General features: G+C 35.6%; 1 protein-coding gene across 3 annotated transcripts; it reads right to left on the reverse strand.

Moving 5' to 3' along the window:
- Positions 1-283: 283 nt before the first annotated feature.
- Positions 284-15742, reverse strand: LOC128988890 (dentin sialophosphoprotein-like). 3 transcript variants are annotated; one of them, XM_054410642.1, is made up of 6 exons: positions 15561-15742; positions 13666-15262; positions 10069-10273; positions 8879-9060; positions 7038-7181; positions 284-3171 (listed from the first exon to the last, which is right to left on the reverse strand). In XM_054410642.1, the coding sequence occupies exons 2-6, from the start codon at positions 15247-15249 to the stop codon at positions 3061-3063; spliced, it is 2226 nt and encodes a 741-aa protein (XP_054266617.1). In that variant the 5' UTR covers positions 15250-15262; positions 15561-15742; the 3' UTR covers positions 284-3060. The 3 variants fall into 3 exon arrangements, with proteins under 3 accessions (XP_054266617.1, XP_054266619.1, XP_054266616.1); XM_054410644.1 differs by having other exon boundaries at positions 15629-15677; XM_054410641.1 differs by lacking the exon at positions 15561-15742 and having other exon boundaries at positions 13666-15438.
- Between the last annotated feature and the right edge of the window lie 2443 nt (positions 15743-18185).

Below are 18185 nucleotides of genomic sequence, written 5' to 3' on the forward strand. Positions count from 1 at the left end.
AAATGGATTCTGCACATCTACAGGAAAACACATTTCTAACAGTATGCATAGATTTTCCCTGGGATGCACACGAGCTGAGAAAAAAGGTTTTAAAGAAACATGCTTGCCTATTAATATATAGACTTTATCAAACCTCCAGACATCATGACAAAATCAAACAATAAATAAAACGTGAACAAAAATTTAATTTTAAAGAAAAACAGTACAGTACAAATTTTATAACTACTTTTTTAATATGTAAAGCTTTTCATACATTTATAAAATACAAATGCAAAACTCTCTTAAAATTTGATATGATATGATCTACATTTTTATAATACAATGTGAACATGGATATCTGTGTATAAAAGTGTAACAATGAATTAGAATAATTTATCAATACTATCAACAAATCAGTGTCTTACAACTCTATAAAAGAGCAAATTATAAATCCAAGCAACATAATAAATCGTAATATAAAAAATATAGCCTAAATCTCTGAAGAAAATAATATATTTATAAATTTACATAACGAAAGTAATAATAGCCTAATAATTCAAATGTGTTATGGATATAATGCTAACTTAGGTATAATATGGTACAACACGATTGTGAATTTCTAAAACTCTTTATTGCACCTACCTTAAATTATTTTTTAAAGTTTCTAAGGCTCTTGATTTAGAATAAGTTGATAGTAAAATACAAAAATATAGGTAAATTGAACTAATAAATTATGTGTTATAAATAAAAAAAGCATTGATCAAATATATGTAAACTAAATAGATATATAAAGTACATATTGTCATATCATTGGGAAATATGTTAATTTTAATTTAAGTACTACAGTAATTAGATATCACACAAAACCTAAATAGACGTACATTTTTCTTCAAAGTATTAAAAAATCTAAAAATTGTGATCAGAGTAGAGAACGATGTAAAACCTTAAAACTCATTGACTAGATTTTACTACTACTGCGATCTTTAGTTATGGCAACTTAGAACCATCAGATGCAACATTTTTAATGGATAAAATCTTATAAATCTTATTAACCAGGCATAAAAATCATCATTATTCTTTAGATTTGCTGCTAATACCACAAAAATAATGATATATCAAGTTAATGATATATTAAGTTATTAGAACACAGTGGCGGATCTAGAACAGTCACAAGGGTGGGGTGTCGAACCGGGGGAGTCGGGGGGTTCTGGGGTACTACCCCGAAAAATGTGTGTAAAATAAGCCTCCAAGATGGCAGTTATATACCATATCTTTTTCCAAAGTTACTGTGACAAATTATTTTACGCAATGTGTATGCACGAGTGTATTACATGCAGTAAAAAAATATATATATGTATGCCCTAGGGGGGGGGGTGGTCACCCCCTTCGCCCCTCCCTCTGGAACCGCCACTGTTACTGTCCGCGAGAGTAAAGAAGTCCCTTGAGCCAGAGCGATACGCAGCTATGTTTGGAGGGTATCGCGCACTATTTGCAGGCGCTAAGCATCTGAGTGCCTCGCCTCGATGTCTGTCTGTAAACAACTGTTGTAAACATAATTACTCATATCTTTGTTTTGTTAAGTGGATTATCATCATGTGGTCACGTCATTTGGTTCAGTGCAGTCTCGTATGATTGCGTATTGGAGTTCTGTTTTGTTTTGGACAGTCCTTGCAGCTATGGATTTATCAAAATGTGGTGCTACTATATATATAGTGGAGAGAGGGATTTAATTAGACGGGTGATTGAGTGTTGTGACAATGAATGTAAAGACAAAAAAATATTTGTTTGATTACGTCGGCAAAATCTAAAAAAGATAGTTAACATTCTTTTGCCGTGGTAAATAATGTAATGATGGATTTTCGCAGTTGATAGTTAACATTCTTTTGCCGTGGTAAATAATGTAATGATGGATTTTCGCAGTTGATAAACATGGAACGAAAACAGGTTATTTCACAGTAGTGTTGCGAAAAAAACTATTATCTGTTTTGAGAGAAAGGATTAATTTTAAATGGTACGAATGGGCACTTCGGCGTCTTTTCAAAGATATGGGGTTAAAGTGGAAGAAATGCGATTCCAAAAGAAAATGTTTGATTGAAAGGCCTGACATTATTAATTGGAGGTTTAAGTATTTGCGAGAGATGAGGAAGCTAAGGGAACAAAATAAGACAATTTTCTATCTGGACGAAACTTGGATGGGCAATTATTTAACGTTCCAGAAATGTTGGCAAAGTGTAGACGTCGATGGTGAGTTACCTTATATGAACGCGTCATACCTCATGAAGAGTGAAGACGGCTCTATAAAAAAAAATAATTGTCCCGCGAAACGTTCAAGCGTAACGCCTTCAAACTACGAATAGGCCGGAGCTCAGGGGACTTCTTTACTCTCGCGGACAGTAAGAACATACAATAAGTGTATATATTTTTCAAATTTATTTTATAGTTAAATTATTAAATTGCGTTTTTTTTATATTTCTAGTATGAATGTGTGTTAATATTATGTACTTTTACAGATTACATGCTTATCTGCGTCTCAAAACACACACAGTATTCTTTTAAATAACTACAAATTAATTTAGATTTTTTCACAAACAACCTGCACATGGAATTTAACCAGATACATACCGGTAATTTATTAATATTTGTGTAGAAATAGAAATTTATACATTCACCTACCGGTACTTATTTTCTAACCACTCTAGCATCAATGGAATTTCATTGGGGAAATATATGGCAGTGAAACTTTACAGTAACAAAGTCACAGTTATAATTTCTTAGAAAAAAAAAAAACAAAACACTTATAATCTGATTTCTCAACATGTTCCTTTGTTTTCCTTGACACATTATATTTAAATTTGTTTAAAGAATTATAAAATGTTCCGAACTTGCATTGTTTACGAGTGATTTTAACCTCATACTGTATTAAGAGAATAAAGACAAACAATAATAAAAAAAACTGTATATCATACAATTTTGAAATCAAACAAAATCTATAGGTAAGGAGTTAAGACACTAGTATCATCTTCTTATTATCGTGTTCTTAGCTCAGCACAAGAAGGCCAATTCTTAGACAGTGAGATTGTCTCAACACGCACAAGATTTGCTTTCTTGTTCTGACTTGCCATCCAGGGGGAACTTTCCTCCATCTCGCCCAGAATCTCTTCCGTTCTGGCTGGATTTGTCATTTTGTAAAATCTGTAAATAAAATTTGGAGTTTAAATAAACTTGGCGTGGTTCTCAACTATGTTTGCTCAAAAGGAAAATAAATAAATTATCAAAATCTACATGGTATGCTTAGAAATGGAATGACACATGCAGTAAAACTCTTGGTTGGAGAGCTAAACACAGACCACAGAATAGCTTGAATCAACAGAAGAGACAAAAACAGCGTCAGAAGAGAAAAAAGGGATGGATTAATAAAACACTTCTGAAGTGGCATTTTTTGAAAGATGCTGAAGGTTTATTTGTGGAGACAAGCTCAACATAGGAACACAAAATTTGAGTGTGAGGCAAAGATCATGTTGTTTTCCTTTTCCAAATATAATTTGGCTTAGCCCTATTTGGGAATAAATAGAGCAAGTGCCGGAAAAGGACTTTTGGTACCTACAAGTCATGAAGCCTTTCATCAGGATACTCAAATTAATTGGGTTGTGTAATTTTTTGTTTATATTTTGACTAAAAACATAGGATTTGATTTTAAGAATAGAAACTGAATATTGAAACAGTTAAGAACGATTAACTAGTGCGCACAGTGCTCCATTTCTAAAAGTGAAGAAAAACATGCAACAATATTGTTTATACCACACTACACTGTTTTAACCAACTTCCCACAAAAGGATTTGGCCCAGAAAACAGCACCAGCTTAATCAAATGTGGTTTCATTACGTATTACTACAATACGTACTACTGTAATGTGTTATTACCGGACACCAGCCGATTATATTTGGCGATGAGTTTTTATAAACAGGTAACCTCTCTTAGAGGTTCATGAGCAGTGATTGTTTGTACTTTAGTCGGTGGGAATATAAAAGGATTTCTATAGGGTTTTTATTGTTAAGTTATCTTAGAGTAGTATAGCATAATAGCTATTTATATTACAAGTGTAGTAAGAGCGTTTTTACATCACGCAGGTGAATGTTGCGCAACGAGCGGAAGCGAGTTGCATAATTCACCTAAGTGATGTAAACACGCTCTTGCGTAACGCGTAACGTACACAGGGCCGGCTTAAGGGCCGGGCAACCCGGGCGGCTGCCCGGGGCGCCGTGGGTTAGGGGGCGCCGAAACGCCGAAAAATTTTTTTTTTTTTTAAATAATATTTTGCACACAATTAATTGTTCTGTCGCGGGGGCGAAAGCGCCCGCCATAAGAGATCATGAAAATAACTTGCATTACATTTTTAGAACTTAAAGCAACGTAAACTTTGATAATATGGGTCCATAACATAACAGTTGTTTAGTAGTTTTGCATAGGCTACCTCATATAAAATACTAAATATTTACAAGCTTACTCGAGCTCAATACATAATAGCGGCCAGGTTACGTTACGTGCGCCCCACCCCCTTTTAGAATCATAGACTCGTCCGATGACTCATGCAACCAGTGGTGAGTGAAACGTCAAATGGACAGCTCTTAATCCGCACGCTGCGTTGCAGGTTGAATTAAGATTACAATTAATTATACGTATCTAATTGTGTTAAGTGTGTGTGTATGTCATGTGAGTATTTACGTGTGCTACAAACAAATTGGAAATGTCCGGTAATAAAAAACCTTCGGGAGCATTTCACCGCAAAAGGAAACTAGAGCGTTCTAAAGAAGATGAGAAGCAATCCAAAGTGTTGCAAAAGTTCTTGACAACTGCATCATCAAGTGAGAAAATTGACAATACTACAAATAAGGTAACAAAACCCGATGGAAACGAAAAGGAGATATTATCTGAGAATACTTCGCTTCTTCCTGAACCACCAGTTATTGACAAATCCGTTGAAGTAAGTAAAGAGATCATGATATGTGTTTTTATTTTAGTACTTAGGATTAAGGGTGCGCTAGACCTGGGCTCAAAAGTCTCAGCACGATGTTGCTAACCGCCGCTAGGAACGGGGAGTACGAAAATCAGTCGGAACGCTGTACAGTACAGGAATTGGGGGGGGGGGGGGGCGACTGAAAGAGCGGCGCGGACGGAGGGGAAATTGACAAGATGGCGGCGGTAGTCTGGAGCTCCTGTCGCCCCTATTCACCCGCACGCGCATTGTCACACCGATCCGTTCCATCCGCGGCCTGGTCTCCGATCCGGGCATGAGATCGGGGACTTCTTTTACGCTTATTGAGTACCGTAAAACAGAGAACCATTAACACTCGTAATTTGGGTCTATTATTTTTTTTATGTACCTGTAGGTTTCTTTTTTTAAACGTAAATTTAAAAAGGCTTAATTTCCTACGACTAGTAGGACTGTCACTAATGTCAATCGAATATGACGTGTTACAAAAAATAGATATAGACACTTTTATTAAGGACTTTGCGGAAAAGAAAGCTCGAAAAGTTTCATTCTAACTTTCATTTATCTCTGTCCGTGTCCGTAGGATTAAGTTTGTTTATGTAAAATAAAATTCTATGTTGAATTATACATTGTTTATAATATCTTCATCTAACCCCGAAAAATACTTTCGAACAACTCTTAAACGCAAAACATACACTTTAATGTTTGCACAAAATTGATGGACATTTTTCTACAATAATTTTTCTATTTTGCTAAAGTATTGTTTTTTTTTTTTACTTAAAACTAATTCAACTAAGTAATATGTTCAAATTGAAAACTATATCACTGAAAATTATTATAAACTCACTGTTAGTTTTAATGCTTCAAAAAACCAGTTGGAGGGTATATTTCTCCCATTGCTTGATTTTGATTCAACCGGGAGCATCACCGGGGAGGGGGGGGGGCGCCAAAACAGCAGTTTGCCCGGGTTAGTATTTTGCCTTGAGCCGGCCCTGAACGTACAAGATTTTACCTGACCCGACAATATATATGGGTTTACGAACAATATTTTTCATTATCCATTTCACTCATCTTCTAACAGTAACGTTCTTTTACAAACAAAAGCTAGGTTAGGAAAATACTTCAAAACATAACAATAACATTCAAGCACACAGCTGATTTCTAGCGTTGAATGTCGTTGGCCCCATAGAGGTATATTTTTTAAGATAAGCACTCAATGTTATTTAAATGGGTTTCTTTACATCACCGAGTGAGTTTTTGATACTTTACATCACTCGAGAAGTAAAGAAGTTGTATACATCACGCTTGGGATAGGGAAGTTTAACATGGCGGGTTAGGTAAAATATCGTACGTCACTCGTCCAAAATGTGTTTACCGGACTCATACGGTAATCCCGTTCTCGAGTTTGTCTTGCACAGGGAACCACACTCGTCCGGTAACACCTATTTTCAAGACTAGTAACGTAATATAGCCTACTATTACGTTAATTATATTTTAGTCTCAGGCTTCTAGTTTTGAACCAAAATTTTCATGTTCAATTTTCTTTCCTTCATAAAATTAAGACAATGGTCTATTGTAAAAAATGAAACTGTTGTTTTGAGGCTTTTTGCCGAAGTCCAAACTACGATTGACAACCTAAGGTATCAGTTTATTTATTTATATTAGGTCAAAAATCAAACCTGGAGGCAACGATAAATACATTTTGCTAAAATACAATACTTACATTAATTTCTTATGATGGACGGTCTCTGATTGTCAAAATTAATAAAAGAATGTTAAGAGACAGCGGTTTTTTGTGTCAGATTAATCTGTTATAGTTCAATTAAACTGTAGCCGTTTTGTGCTGAGAAAGCCAGCTCAAACTTTTGGTGTTCCTGATCCAAGCAATTTCTCAACTTTTTGCAGCTCAAAATACTTTTCTGGTCCCTACAAATTGTTATTTCTAAGAATTTGAAGTTTCATTTTGATTTCCACTTAAGTTACTTTCATTATTAGTGACGGCTACTTTATGAAATATCTGCAAATATATCCATACTAAAACAGAGAAATCAGTGGACAGGTTTTTTACCTGTGTAACTAAGCTTTTTGCAGCCTCGTCTATGTTGATATTTTCTTTGGCAGATGTTTCGAACCAAGCAGAGAAGTTATTTTCTTTACAATACTCGTCCATCTTGGCCGGAGTATTTACAATTCCCTCCTTTTGTTGATCACACTGAAAAACAAAAAGGTTGCTTTACTTAGACTAGTATGGTCTAAGCATATATACAACTGTACATGGTCTTACATATTATATATGTAAACACCCTATATAAAATCATCACTGGATGACTAGTTTTAACCGAGCTGATGATATGTCATGGCTGGAATTGATTGTATGATAAGCTATATATTCAATACTAAAAGGTGAGTGGTCAATATCCATACCCGGAGATAAACAGAATAGAAAAGAATATAGGCTACATGTTTGAACAGGGGGAGAGTGGGGATCCTTGAGACAAGGGGCACGTTGAGACAAAGATAAATTTAGGGTAATTTAATGTTGCCGGTTGGAAACACTGAGCTCAAACTGTTGTTTTCTTTCTCCTATAACCCCAGTCTGCATATTGTATCTCTCTGAATGGTTGTGTCTGAGTTAGTGAGTTAAACGTATTTGTGAACATCAAAAGTAAATACTTGAGTCGTTGGGTAAGTTAATACTGTTAGTTTACTTTTAGTTCAAATTTGTTAAGATTTGTATTGTTGAACAGGCCATGTAACAGTGTATAATTGGCTGTGTTTTTATTCGCCAATTTCTATTCGTTTTAGTGGTAATGTTGGCTTTGTTTACAGATGCAGAGTGGGGAAGGTTGAGACAAAATTAGGCGGGGAAGGTTGAGACAAACAAACTTCGATGTAGAGCAGGTTGACCTAGAAGATTTTGTGCTTGTTAAGTTTGTTTTGGACAGAAAAGAAGTTTTCTATGCAGGAACAGTTCTTACAAAAACTGAAAATGGAGACTTCGTTGTTAAATTTTTAAGAAAATCTTCTAAAATGAAAAACTCATTCTTTTTCCTAAATGTTGACGACATTGGCAGTGTAGCAATCAAAGATATAGTTATGATCTTGCCGTCTCCTTCAAATGACAAAGGAAAACCCAAACCAACCATCCCCACCATCCCCAACCATCCCCACCACCTGTCTCAACGTACCCCATAGGTGGGGCACATTGAGACACTTACAAAAATTACAAATTATTATTTTTTTTGTTATGACTTAGTATAGATCTTTGAAATTCAATGGAAGAGAAAGGTATATACTTAAGCTTAATAATAATACATAATCTAGCCCTTCAAGTCATATAGAAAAAAAAAATAAAATTTATATAAAAAAGCTTGTCTCAAGGATCCCCACTCTCCCCCGTTTGACATTTTGTTCTTATACCATCTAATACCATATAGTATAGTTAAACATTTTATGTATTTATATTTGTTAATATTGCTGAGTAGCTATGATATTATAGTGTTTGCCTAACAATCTAAAAATCACTGATTTTATCCCGAGAAAATTCAGTAGTTTTTTGATGAGCTTTTAATAATGGATCCTGGCCAATGACACAGCTAATCAGTAAACACTGATGTAGTGGGACAGGAACCGCGATACCTCTCTGCTTTTGCCAAAGAACCTATATTGATGAGTGACCCATATTTTTCCATACCCTTGGGAAGCGTTCCCACAACGGAACATTTGTGACTACACCACTGTCCACCACGTAAAGCTACACAGATCATCTCCCTCTATCTTACACTCACCCTGCATTTATGTTCAGCTTAAAATATAGTAATCAAAAGCATAAAAATTGAAAGATAAATTTGCCCAACCAAATATTGTAGTCAGAGTAGACAGTTCTCAAAGTATTTGTAGATATCTTACTTTGTTTGCTAGCAGCACACAGGGGATGTGACTACCGTCAGCAAGTTGTACTTTGGAATCAAGATCCTGCTTCCACTTGAGGACGGCATCAAACGTCGCAGATCTCGTCACGTCAAACACGATAAACGCACCAACTGCTTCCTTGTAGTACACCCTGGTCATGTTTCCAAACCTTTCCTGTCCTGTTGAAACATTTCATGGTATAGAAACAAGTAAAATCAACGTATAGTTACGTGATGACCTGAACTGGTCACTTAATAAGGACACCCTCGGCACATTCAACAGTTTATCAAACACAACAATATAAGGGGTCAAGGTCAAACGTTATGAATATGTGCATTTAAGTTTGTGTTTTCTTAAAAAAATATTTGAAAAAGGTTTTCCTGACAGCTAATAAAACAGTTAGTAGTACCATAGACAAAAATAACTAAATATAGACTGTCAGCCGTGCTGTGGTTACCATAGGTTTTGGCGCACAGTGATGGGAGCGCCGGCGCTCCCAGCGGTGTGCGCCAGAACCTATGGTAACCACAGCACAGCTGACGGTGTATATTTAATTCTTTTTGTCCATGGTAGTACTCAATCATTTGAATGAATATGGGACATCTGAAATGTATGTAAAGGGAAACCTTAAAATATTAACACTATAATGGTTTAATTGCCTTAGAGATTGATTTAGTAAACCCAAGCTTATGAAAGAGAGTCTGGCAAAAAAATATAGCTAATCTAGAAGAATCAGATTCTGTCTTAAATTTGTGATTAAAATTTCAAATAAATATGAGGGGATCTATTAAAAAAAAACTTGTTTTGAGAAGGCAATGGTGAAATCGCAGATGGTAGAGGAAGAGGAAATGTGGAGAGAAACATAGTTGAGTGGTCTAGTCAACATCCAGACCCGGAGATAACCAGAATAGAAAAGAATATAAATGTTTGACAGTACTTTTGACATTTTGTTCAGGATACAAGGCTAACAAAGCACCTTTAAAATGTCATCGTTTTAACATTTGACGAAATCATGTAAAAACCTTCCCAAACAATCTCTGAAAAAGTGATTGATATAAAATTAATAATTCTTTAAGCTATTTCTCCAGGAGAATTTATGAATCTCAATATTTAAAGAAACAACGTTAAACTTTGATTATGTGGAAATGATAATTTAATAAAATAATATTTTATGGTAAAAATCCCACCAGCAATATCCCAAAGCTGCAGGCGGATGATGGTGTTTGAGTCCCAATTAAGCACTTTGAGAGCAAAGTCGACCCCGATGGTTGCTCGGTAATGCTGCGAAAAAAACTGGTGGACATATCTCTTGATAATAGACGTCTTCCCAGTTCCCAACTCTCCAATAACAAGAATCTTGTAAAGACACTCTCGCTTGTCTGATTGTAGACTCTGTAAAGAGAAAATCTTATTAGGAGAAGTGAACAATAATACAATTTAGAGGAAAATTATGTTTTAGTTTTGGTGGCACAGTGAACAAATTATTGGCAAAATACGAGGATCGTCAAAAATAACATACGTTGAAATTGTAAGGTAGTAATAAGATAGAAGTAAATAAGGACTCTAGTTTTAGCAAATTTCCCATATGGGGAATCTATATATTAATGCGCAAGCAGTTTTCTTTTCACAGTCATAAGTAAACAACAGCTTGACGGATTTTAACGTTTGAGGTGTCAAATCAAAGGTATTTTCACGTAGATGTGCAAATACGTCTTTGAATATTAAGAAAGGGCATCACTTAAGTACAGTTAAGGGCTAATGTTTGGGAACAGCGGCGCTATCTGTTGACATTGGACCAAACTCAATTTTCTTTGTAAACAAATAAACATACTGTATGGACGTTATTTGAAATAGTTTTTAAGGTTGACCACAGGCTCCAGGTCTTATTTCTTCCAGAGCAAAGCCGTAATTTTTATTTTTATTTTAACATCTGTTAACTAAGTCTGGTTGTACATAAAGAGTTTCCTAGCAAGACTTGACAACAAATTTGTTGTAATAGTTGAATTTAATTGTAGTATTTTACTGAATTATCATGTAGTTTTGGAGTTCGGTGTGATGAAGTGAATGTTTAAAGTGATTAGGCTATTCACAGTGCACTTATCCGTTAGTTTTCATATAATTTACAAAGTGTATCAAAATTCCTTTGTAGTGGTTTCTGTTGTTTGGTTCTTTCGTATTTTATTTAGGCCTAAATTTAAAATTAAATGCCACCAGTAAGACGAAGAACTGAGTGTGGAGGGAACGTGAACGAACGTGACCGCTTGCATCACCCTCCCAATGGAACAATTGACGGATACAGAGGGTGCTACATCCAACCTCGGGCAAATGAACGATACATGTTTGCATTAGGATGGCTTAAACTTACATTTTAAACAAGAAAAGACTGGCTGAGACAGTTCAATTTGTACTCTTTGTTGCCATAAATGAAAGGTATGTTTAGCCTAACTCACTTGCGGAATTCACCATACTTTCATGAACTTATTGGAAACTCCCAATCTGAAAAAAGGACTGTGAGACTTAGATCCAGAAACTATTTGGATAAAATTCGTCAATTTAATTCCGCCTTTGCCATTGCCAGCTCTGAAGTTCATTTACACAGGGGATCTACGATTTCAAGATCCATTACACGTTTTACCACCGAGTAGGTTACCTCAATAAGGACATGATCCTTAATACGCACAGATGTATCCCTATCAACAAAAACGGTTGGGGATTGGTTGGCCCAACGACTGTCTCCCACGGTTGGCCAACGGTATGTAGCCATCTTGCCTACGTTGGGCCAACCCAACCATTTGCCAACCAAGGGCCAACGTCTGTAAATTTTGTTGAGCCAACTATTAGATTTAGTATGAAAAGCACATTTATCAGTTGAGTATTTTGATTAAACCATTAAAGTAAATTAAAAACAAAAAATGGAACAAAATATTTTTCCCCAGGTGGGTCTTGAACCTAGCTACTTCGACTTATGAGCCTTATCTCTGAGGTATCTGTAATTGTTGGTGTTGAGTGTTTTCAAGCGGTTAAAGAGGGACCGACAGTTGCAATGGTCGCAACACAAAAAATATTTTTGATATGCTATATAATTCTGATTAGGCATCTAGTTGTTGAATTTATTTCTGGGAGTTGGAGAGGATACCGGCATTTGAATATAATTTAATTAATTACCATATTAGTAAAGTACATTGACTAGGGGGTTTCGCTTACAAATAAACATAAACAATTCCAATTCCGTACAGACAGTAATAATCACAAAATATAACAGTGTCCTCGTCTCAATGTAAACTAAAATAGAAAAACAGATATATTCCACCTTACAGCTCGAACAGTTTTATGTAAGGAGGTATTTACAAAATCAAAATGTGACAAAGAATTAAAACCTATAAAAACATATTTTGTAGATTGTTATTTCTCCTTTAACCAGAGAATGAATTGCAGGTTATCCTGTATCCAAGGGTGTATGCTAATGTCCATGCAAGAAAAAAAACATGAAGCAATACCTGGAGCGGTCAACACGTTAGTTACATAACTGATATTATATAACAATAATTCTACACCTATATAACAATTTTTACTATAATAAATATGTGTAATGTCTTAGTAGTGAATATTTAAATATGTTCTGCAATTGTGGAACGTTTAATTTAGTTTTGAATCGTGACATTCGAATGCTGTAAGCCAAATTTAGGTTTATTTTTTCTTGGTACGAGTGTAGGTTCGTTTTGACAGGAATTGAATAATCCATTGACCTTTGACTATATCATATCTCGAATAGTGGTGGATGCTGGAATTTTCTGACATTAAATTTGTGATTAGGAATCGGCGTACATAACGTAAAAATAACAATCATAACACAGTCGATCTTTACGAAGGTTTGTATATTTTGCTACTTCAGCGAATAAAGTCTTTTCAATCAGGTCTATTCACACTGTACAAACTTTATTTTTTTAATGTTGAACTAAACGGTTTAATATAATATATTGGGTTTTAGATCCAACAACTTTTAGTAATTACATAAGTGTTTACTCATTTTAAGTATAAGGTCCTGAATCGATATTATTAAATCGGGAAAACACTTTTATAGGAACACGATTCTAATAGTAAATACTTACTAAATGTATAAAAAATATGTTTATCAAGCAATTACTAGCGCCTCGTTTGTCAGGAGTTTGTGTCCTAAGATTATATAACCATGTAACTGAACGCTTCCGTGGCACCGTATCACTTAACCCCACATAATTGGGGCCGACGAGACAGTTAAAGTAACTGTAAAATAAACCACAATCATCTTAAGTAAAACACTATTTTAATAATATTCCTAATTTATAATTTTGCTAGTTACAAAACACGCAATACATTTCTAGAGTACTGTAATTCAAAAATCAAAACATTTTAAAAGGTGATTTACTATCAGAAAATTCGTTAAATTTGTTATGCAGGAAGAAAAAAATTAAATTTTGTCAGGTAAAAAAGTTTTAAATTTCAAATGATTTCTCTTTTTGGTATAAACTAAATGAAGTAACGTTAAATGCATTTCTGAAGTTTCCTAAACCAATCAAATATGGGAGCAAATGTTACGAAAGCATAACCAAGAAATAATTTTGAGTACTAGGCTAATTTATAGTTACAAATTCGTTAGCGAACAATTTCATTGCCTATAAACTGTAGGTACAAGATAGGTGAAGCAATCTAATCAAAAATCAATTGGATGCAAGTGATTAATAACGCATGCGTCAAGATTAACCAGTGATTATGTAAACCTCAATAATAGTTGTGACGTCACTCACCCCATCGCCGTTTTTGGCGGGTGTTTCCTTGATGGTTCCCGCCATACCCTCAGCTGACAGAAACGCTTGCAGCTTCTCCTCGACTGTCAAACCCTGAGGGTCTGTGAGGGGCGAAGAAACGTCCTTTTGCGGAGTTTTCAATGCGGCTTTTTCTACGTCATCACTTTTTTTTGTCTTAGGCTCTGGACCTTCTTTTTTAACTGTGTCACTCGTCGATTTTCCACCTGTGAGGGTGGACGGCGATTGTCCTTGTGAACTTGAAGACACGACCTTTTCAGGTGTTTTCAATGCGGGTTTTCCTGCGTCATCACTTTTTGGTGTCTGAGGCTTTGGGTCTTCTTTCTTAACTGTGTCATTCTTAATTTTTCCTTCTGTTGGCGAAGAGGTACGTTTTTCTGGGTTTGGCACATTTTCTTGAAAAACAGGTACTTTACTTGGTGGTTTATCCGGTTTGTTATCGTATCTCTTTTCGTCAGAGGTTGATGTAGTTTCAGGGGTCCCTTTAGAATCATCATTTTGACTTTCTTTACTTTTAGATGCACCTTTCTTCGCATCTTTATCCGTACTTTCCGACTTTGAATCTGACCCTTTTCTCGGGGTTTTTGATGGAGGTGCAATAGGGTCTACTACTGATCGTTCCGAGTTTATGAAACCTGAACTGTCTTCCTTTTTGCTTTCTCGGTTGTTTTTCTTCTTACGGCCATCCATTGCGTCTTCATCTCCCACTCTGCCTTTTTCCACAGGAGCTTCATTCTTCTCTTTCACAATTCCAATTGCCGGTTCTTTGGAATCTTTTGTTTCGGGTTTTACAGCAGTTTCCGCTTTTAAAAACTCCACCGACACATCACTATTGGATTCTTTCCCTGGTGACGTCAAACTCTGCGCGAACTGTTCCGTCTTCGTCACCAACTTGTCAAGTGATTCCTCCTCTAGTCCTCTGTAAGATTTAGATTGGCTGGGACTTGTGTAGTCGCTGTCCACACTCACGTCGGAGGATACTTCCTTGATCTGGCTAGGAGGTCTGCTACCCTCTAGGCTACCCATGGTCTGACTAGCTCGACCGCTGTCCGGTGACTCCTGCAGTTTGATATTTCTATCCAACGTCAAAGACTTCTTAGGGGTATCGATGTCACTCGCCGATAGATTGCTTTCACTGGTAGACCCTGACTTGTGGAGAGCCTTAGCGTAAGACTTAGGTCCAGGACTCACTGACGCCGGTTGATAGCCAACGAAAGGTGTGCTAATACTTTCTACACTGAGTTTCTTCATTATATTTTTCGTGGGAGATTTCGCTCGAGGGGGTTCTTCAGGAGTAGAGGGTTTCAGCTCACCACTACTACTAGCCTTTACCTTTTTACCCTTTTTTACTCGTTTCTGCTCACTACTTTCAGTAGGGTCGGTAAATTTTGGTTTGGAACTCATTTTATCACCAATTGATTTAATACTGCTCTTGAACTTTGACCAAGGTTTCTTCTTTTTCGTAGACTGCTGACTGGCGGTCGTGGCAGTGGTGCTAGTAGAGGCTAAGGAGCTCGTGTCTGGATCTCGATTTAAACTTTCGGGATCCGTAAAAGTATAAGACATGACAGCCGCTAAGCTGGAAAGAGAAGGGCCGCGTTAGATCCCATCCTGCAAGCGTTGCGTGGAATCAAGGTTACGTAACGTGCCGTCTTATTTACACAAGGATCTATTACTAAAACGTGAGTGTTAGAGTGACACAGATATTAGATCGAGCAGTGCATAAAAATATCCTCAGTGCCAAAAACTATGTTAGTTGCTTATCTGAAAAAAAAAAAAAAAAAAAAACACTAATTATGTAGTTTCCTACTTTGCTATTTCTCTCTGCCAAGTAACCCCAAAAACAGATACTAAATAGTTCCTAGATATTAGCTTACAGTCAAACAGTGCAATGTTCACAGGTGGTGTTAGACACAAACAAAAACTTAACAACCTCAACACAAACCGAAACAAACACACGATAAAAATCACAGTCGCGAAATCACAGAGACCGGCACCGAAACACAACAATGTAACAGCTGATAAGGCGCAACAATGTAAAAACAGCAACGACAACAACAACGCACCGCACAAAGAGCTAACTTCTAACAGAGTGCGGCAAAGCTTGGTTATGTAACGGCGAGGTGTGGGGAAGGGAGGGGGAATACCTGGCTAATGCAAAGTGCGGTCGTGCGAGCTGGGAGCACCCCCGAACTCAAAACCAAAATAAACCAAAAAAGTGGTCAAACTACAAGCAACGGTATCTTATGAATACTGCGAATGAGTGGAATATTAAAATTAAGGTTATGCAACAGCGATTTGTAAGTTACGTAACCTGCCACTAGATGCCAGGGATGTTAGCTCAATGACTTGGAAAAGGGTGCATTTTAAAGTAAACTATAAACTCGTGGGTATGAGGACTCTTTTTAAGCCATAAATGAATTTGCAACTATAAATAACTATTCATTTTTTTTTTTTTTTTTAATTAGTAGATAAATTAAAAAATATATAATAAATAAAAATAATTCAAATTAACTACATCTCAGGTGAATCATATTTTTTAATACTTCATTTTGTACAAAGTCTATTTAATTTGAGTTATTAATGCCAAAACAGCTTCCTAAAACAAACTCGTATTAACCTTCAACGCAGTCAGTGGATATTACTCAATCGATTTCACACCGCTGAAAGAAGTATCAAGAATTTCAGGCGAAGAATCACATAAGCAATGGTGATCTACATAGTTAACACTTGATTGCTCTTTCTATTAAATTAGTTTAAAATTAGGAGCGAACGTGCACTTCAATGGTCCATATGCCTTGAATTTAGCTTTGAGAAGAGGAGATCCTTTTGTCTGATTTGAAACTTTATTTTAAGATAAACTGACTTAGTACAATGCACTGAAGTTTATTTAAAACTTGAATTATTTCTGATGGCTAGATTAAGAAGCCCGATACTACTATAGATATGTACAACAAGAATTTAACATCGTGGAAAGAGAATTTAAATTGCAAAATGCCTACGGTAACGACCAGCGCAGGTTTGAATAGACTTATCAAGAAACACTTAAGACAATCATACGCCGACTTTTAGTGCACTGCCTTTATAATTTAACTGCACTTTGTACTGCTAGTTTATGACAAATTCTGATTCAAAATTGATAAGTCGAAAGTCACGAGTTGAGCATGTTTGTGTTGTTCTTTTTATTAGTTATTAGTTTACAAGTAAAATTACTTTCTCACTTTTAAAGCAGCAATAATAACTGCCAAGACTAAAAATACACCTAATAATAAGGTTAAAATGGAAATGTAGTTTGTGGTGTTAAAAGGTTTAACAAGGGTAGAAAAAAAGACTTTAACGATTCGTTTTACTAAAGCTGTGTTACATCTAGAAATTGTATCGTATTCGCATAGCAAAAATAATTTATAGTGTAAATATATATTTAAATGGTGCCATTTAACAATGTTGAAATATGTATTTCCACGATCATATGATAAAAAATATTCTTACGCTTATCTTTTGGTTTTAAATTGGATATAGAAGTAGACATCTCCCCACTTTTGAATGTTTTTGCCTTCGTGTCATGTCCTTGGACGATTTTCGCACAACTATACTATATATGGACTTTCACTTAGTGCGCAAATAATTTATTCATACTGATCATGTGCCCTATCAATAATAACTCGTTTGGTAGAAAAATAATCAAGCATGAGGTTTAAATTGTATTTTTTTCTTATCAAGTCATACAAATATTTAGCTTTTCTGTAGGTTATATCACTTAACTAACTAAATATGTATAGCAAAACAATATAAATATCAGTAAATCACGAAGAAACCCATAATCAAATAAATTAACGTTTAATTGTTTTTTAGCAACGTTTATAAAGTTCTCTTGTATCGAATTAAATTGAATACATTTCCGGTTTTCGGTTTTACCAACCAAGGTGAGGACGCAAATGGCCATAAAAAAATTAGTGGAGACGCCTTGTGTACATTTGCTACTGACTAAGACAAGATGTTTCCTCAGCCAGAAGCATATATAAAATCCTATTGATCAAGGACAGCTAGGTCGATATAGGTCCAGTTTCGAAATACTGAAAAGTTATTGAAATTTCTCTTGGTCAAAACAGACGACGTTCTGTTTTTAGGACGAGAACCTTAATCACTCAGTTTTCCAGACAAATTAATTGATACAGATAATAAATATTTTATGAGTACAAAAAATTAATTCATACAGTTTTGATACTCAATCTTAGTAACTGTGCCAATGACCTATTGATTTTCGACCAAAAGTCAATTAGTAAAAGACTACATGATTCCTTACATAAATAACTGATTATATAACTGTTATAGACAGTATCGTTACAGAAAAGGCTAGAAAACCCCAATTTTGTAGAAAAGAATACATACAAAATGTGATCTATGATGGATCATAAAAACGACCCAAGCTTGAGGTCATGTTGGTTCACTGTATCATCTGCTCTTGTCCCATGCTAGGAGGCCAAGGCTGGGCGGGGGTCCCG

The sequence above is a fragment of the Macrosteles quadrilineatus genome, unplaced genomic scaffold, assembly GCF_028750875.1.
Source record: "Macrosteles quadrilineatus isolate MER2022 unplaced genomic scaffold, UCM_ALF_1.0 Scaffold_3__2_contigs__length_128488019, whole genome shotgun sequence".
NCBI lineage: Eukaryota > Metazoa > Arthropoda > Insecta > Hemiptera > Cicadellidae > Macrosteles > Macrosteles quadrilineatus.

Excerpts from the sequence above, each read along its gene's own strand:
- LOC128988890 (XM_054410642.1), bottom strand. The coding sequence starts at position 15,249 with ATGTCTTATACTTTTACGGATCCCGAAAGTTTAAATCGAGATCCAGAC. Across the intron at positions 10,274-13,665 it reads CCGCCAAAAACGGCGATGGG|AGTCTACAATCAGACAAGCG; the intron begins GTGAGTGACGTC and ends TTCTCTTTACAG. Across the intron at positions 9,061-10,068 it reads GCAGCTTTGGGATATTGCTG|GACAGGAAAGGTTTGGAAAC; the intron begins GTGGGATTTTTA and ends ATGTTTCAACAG.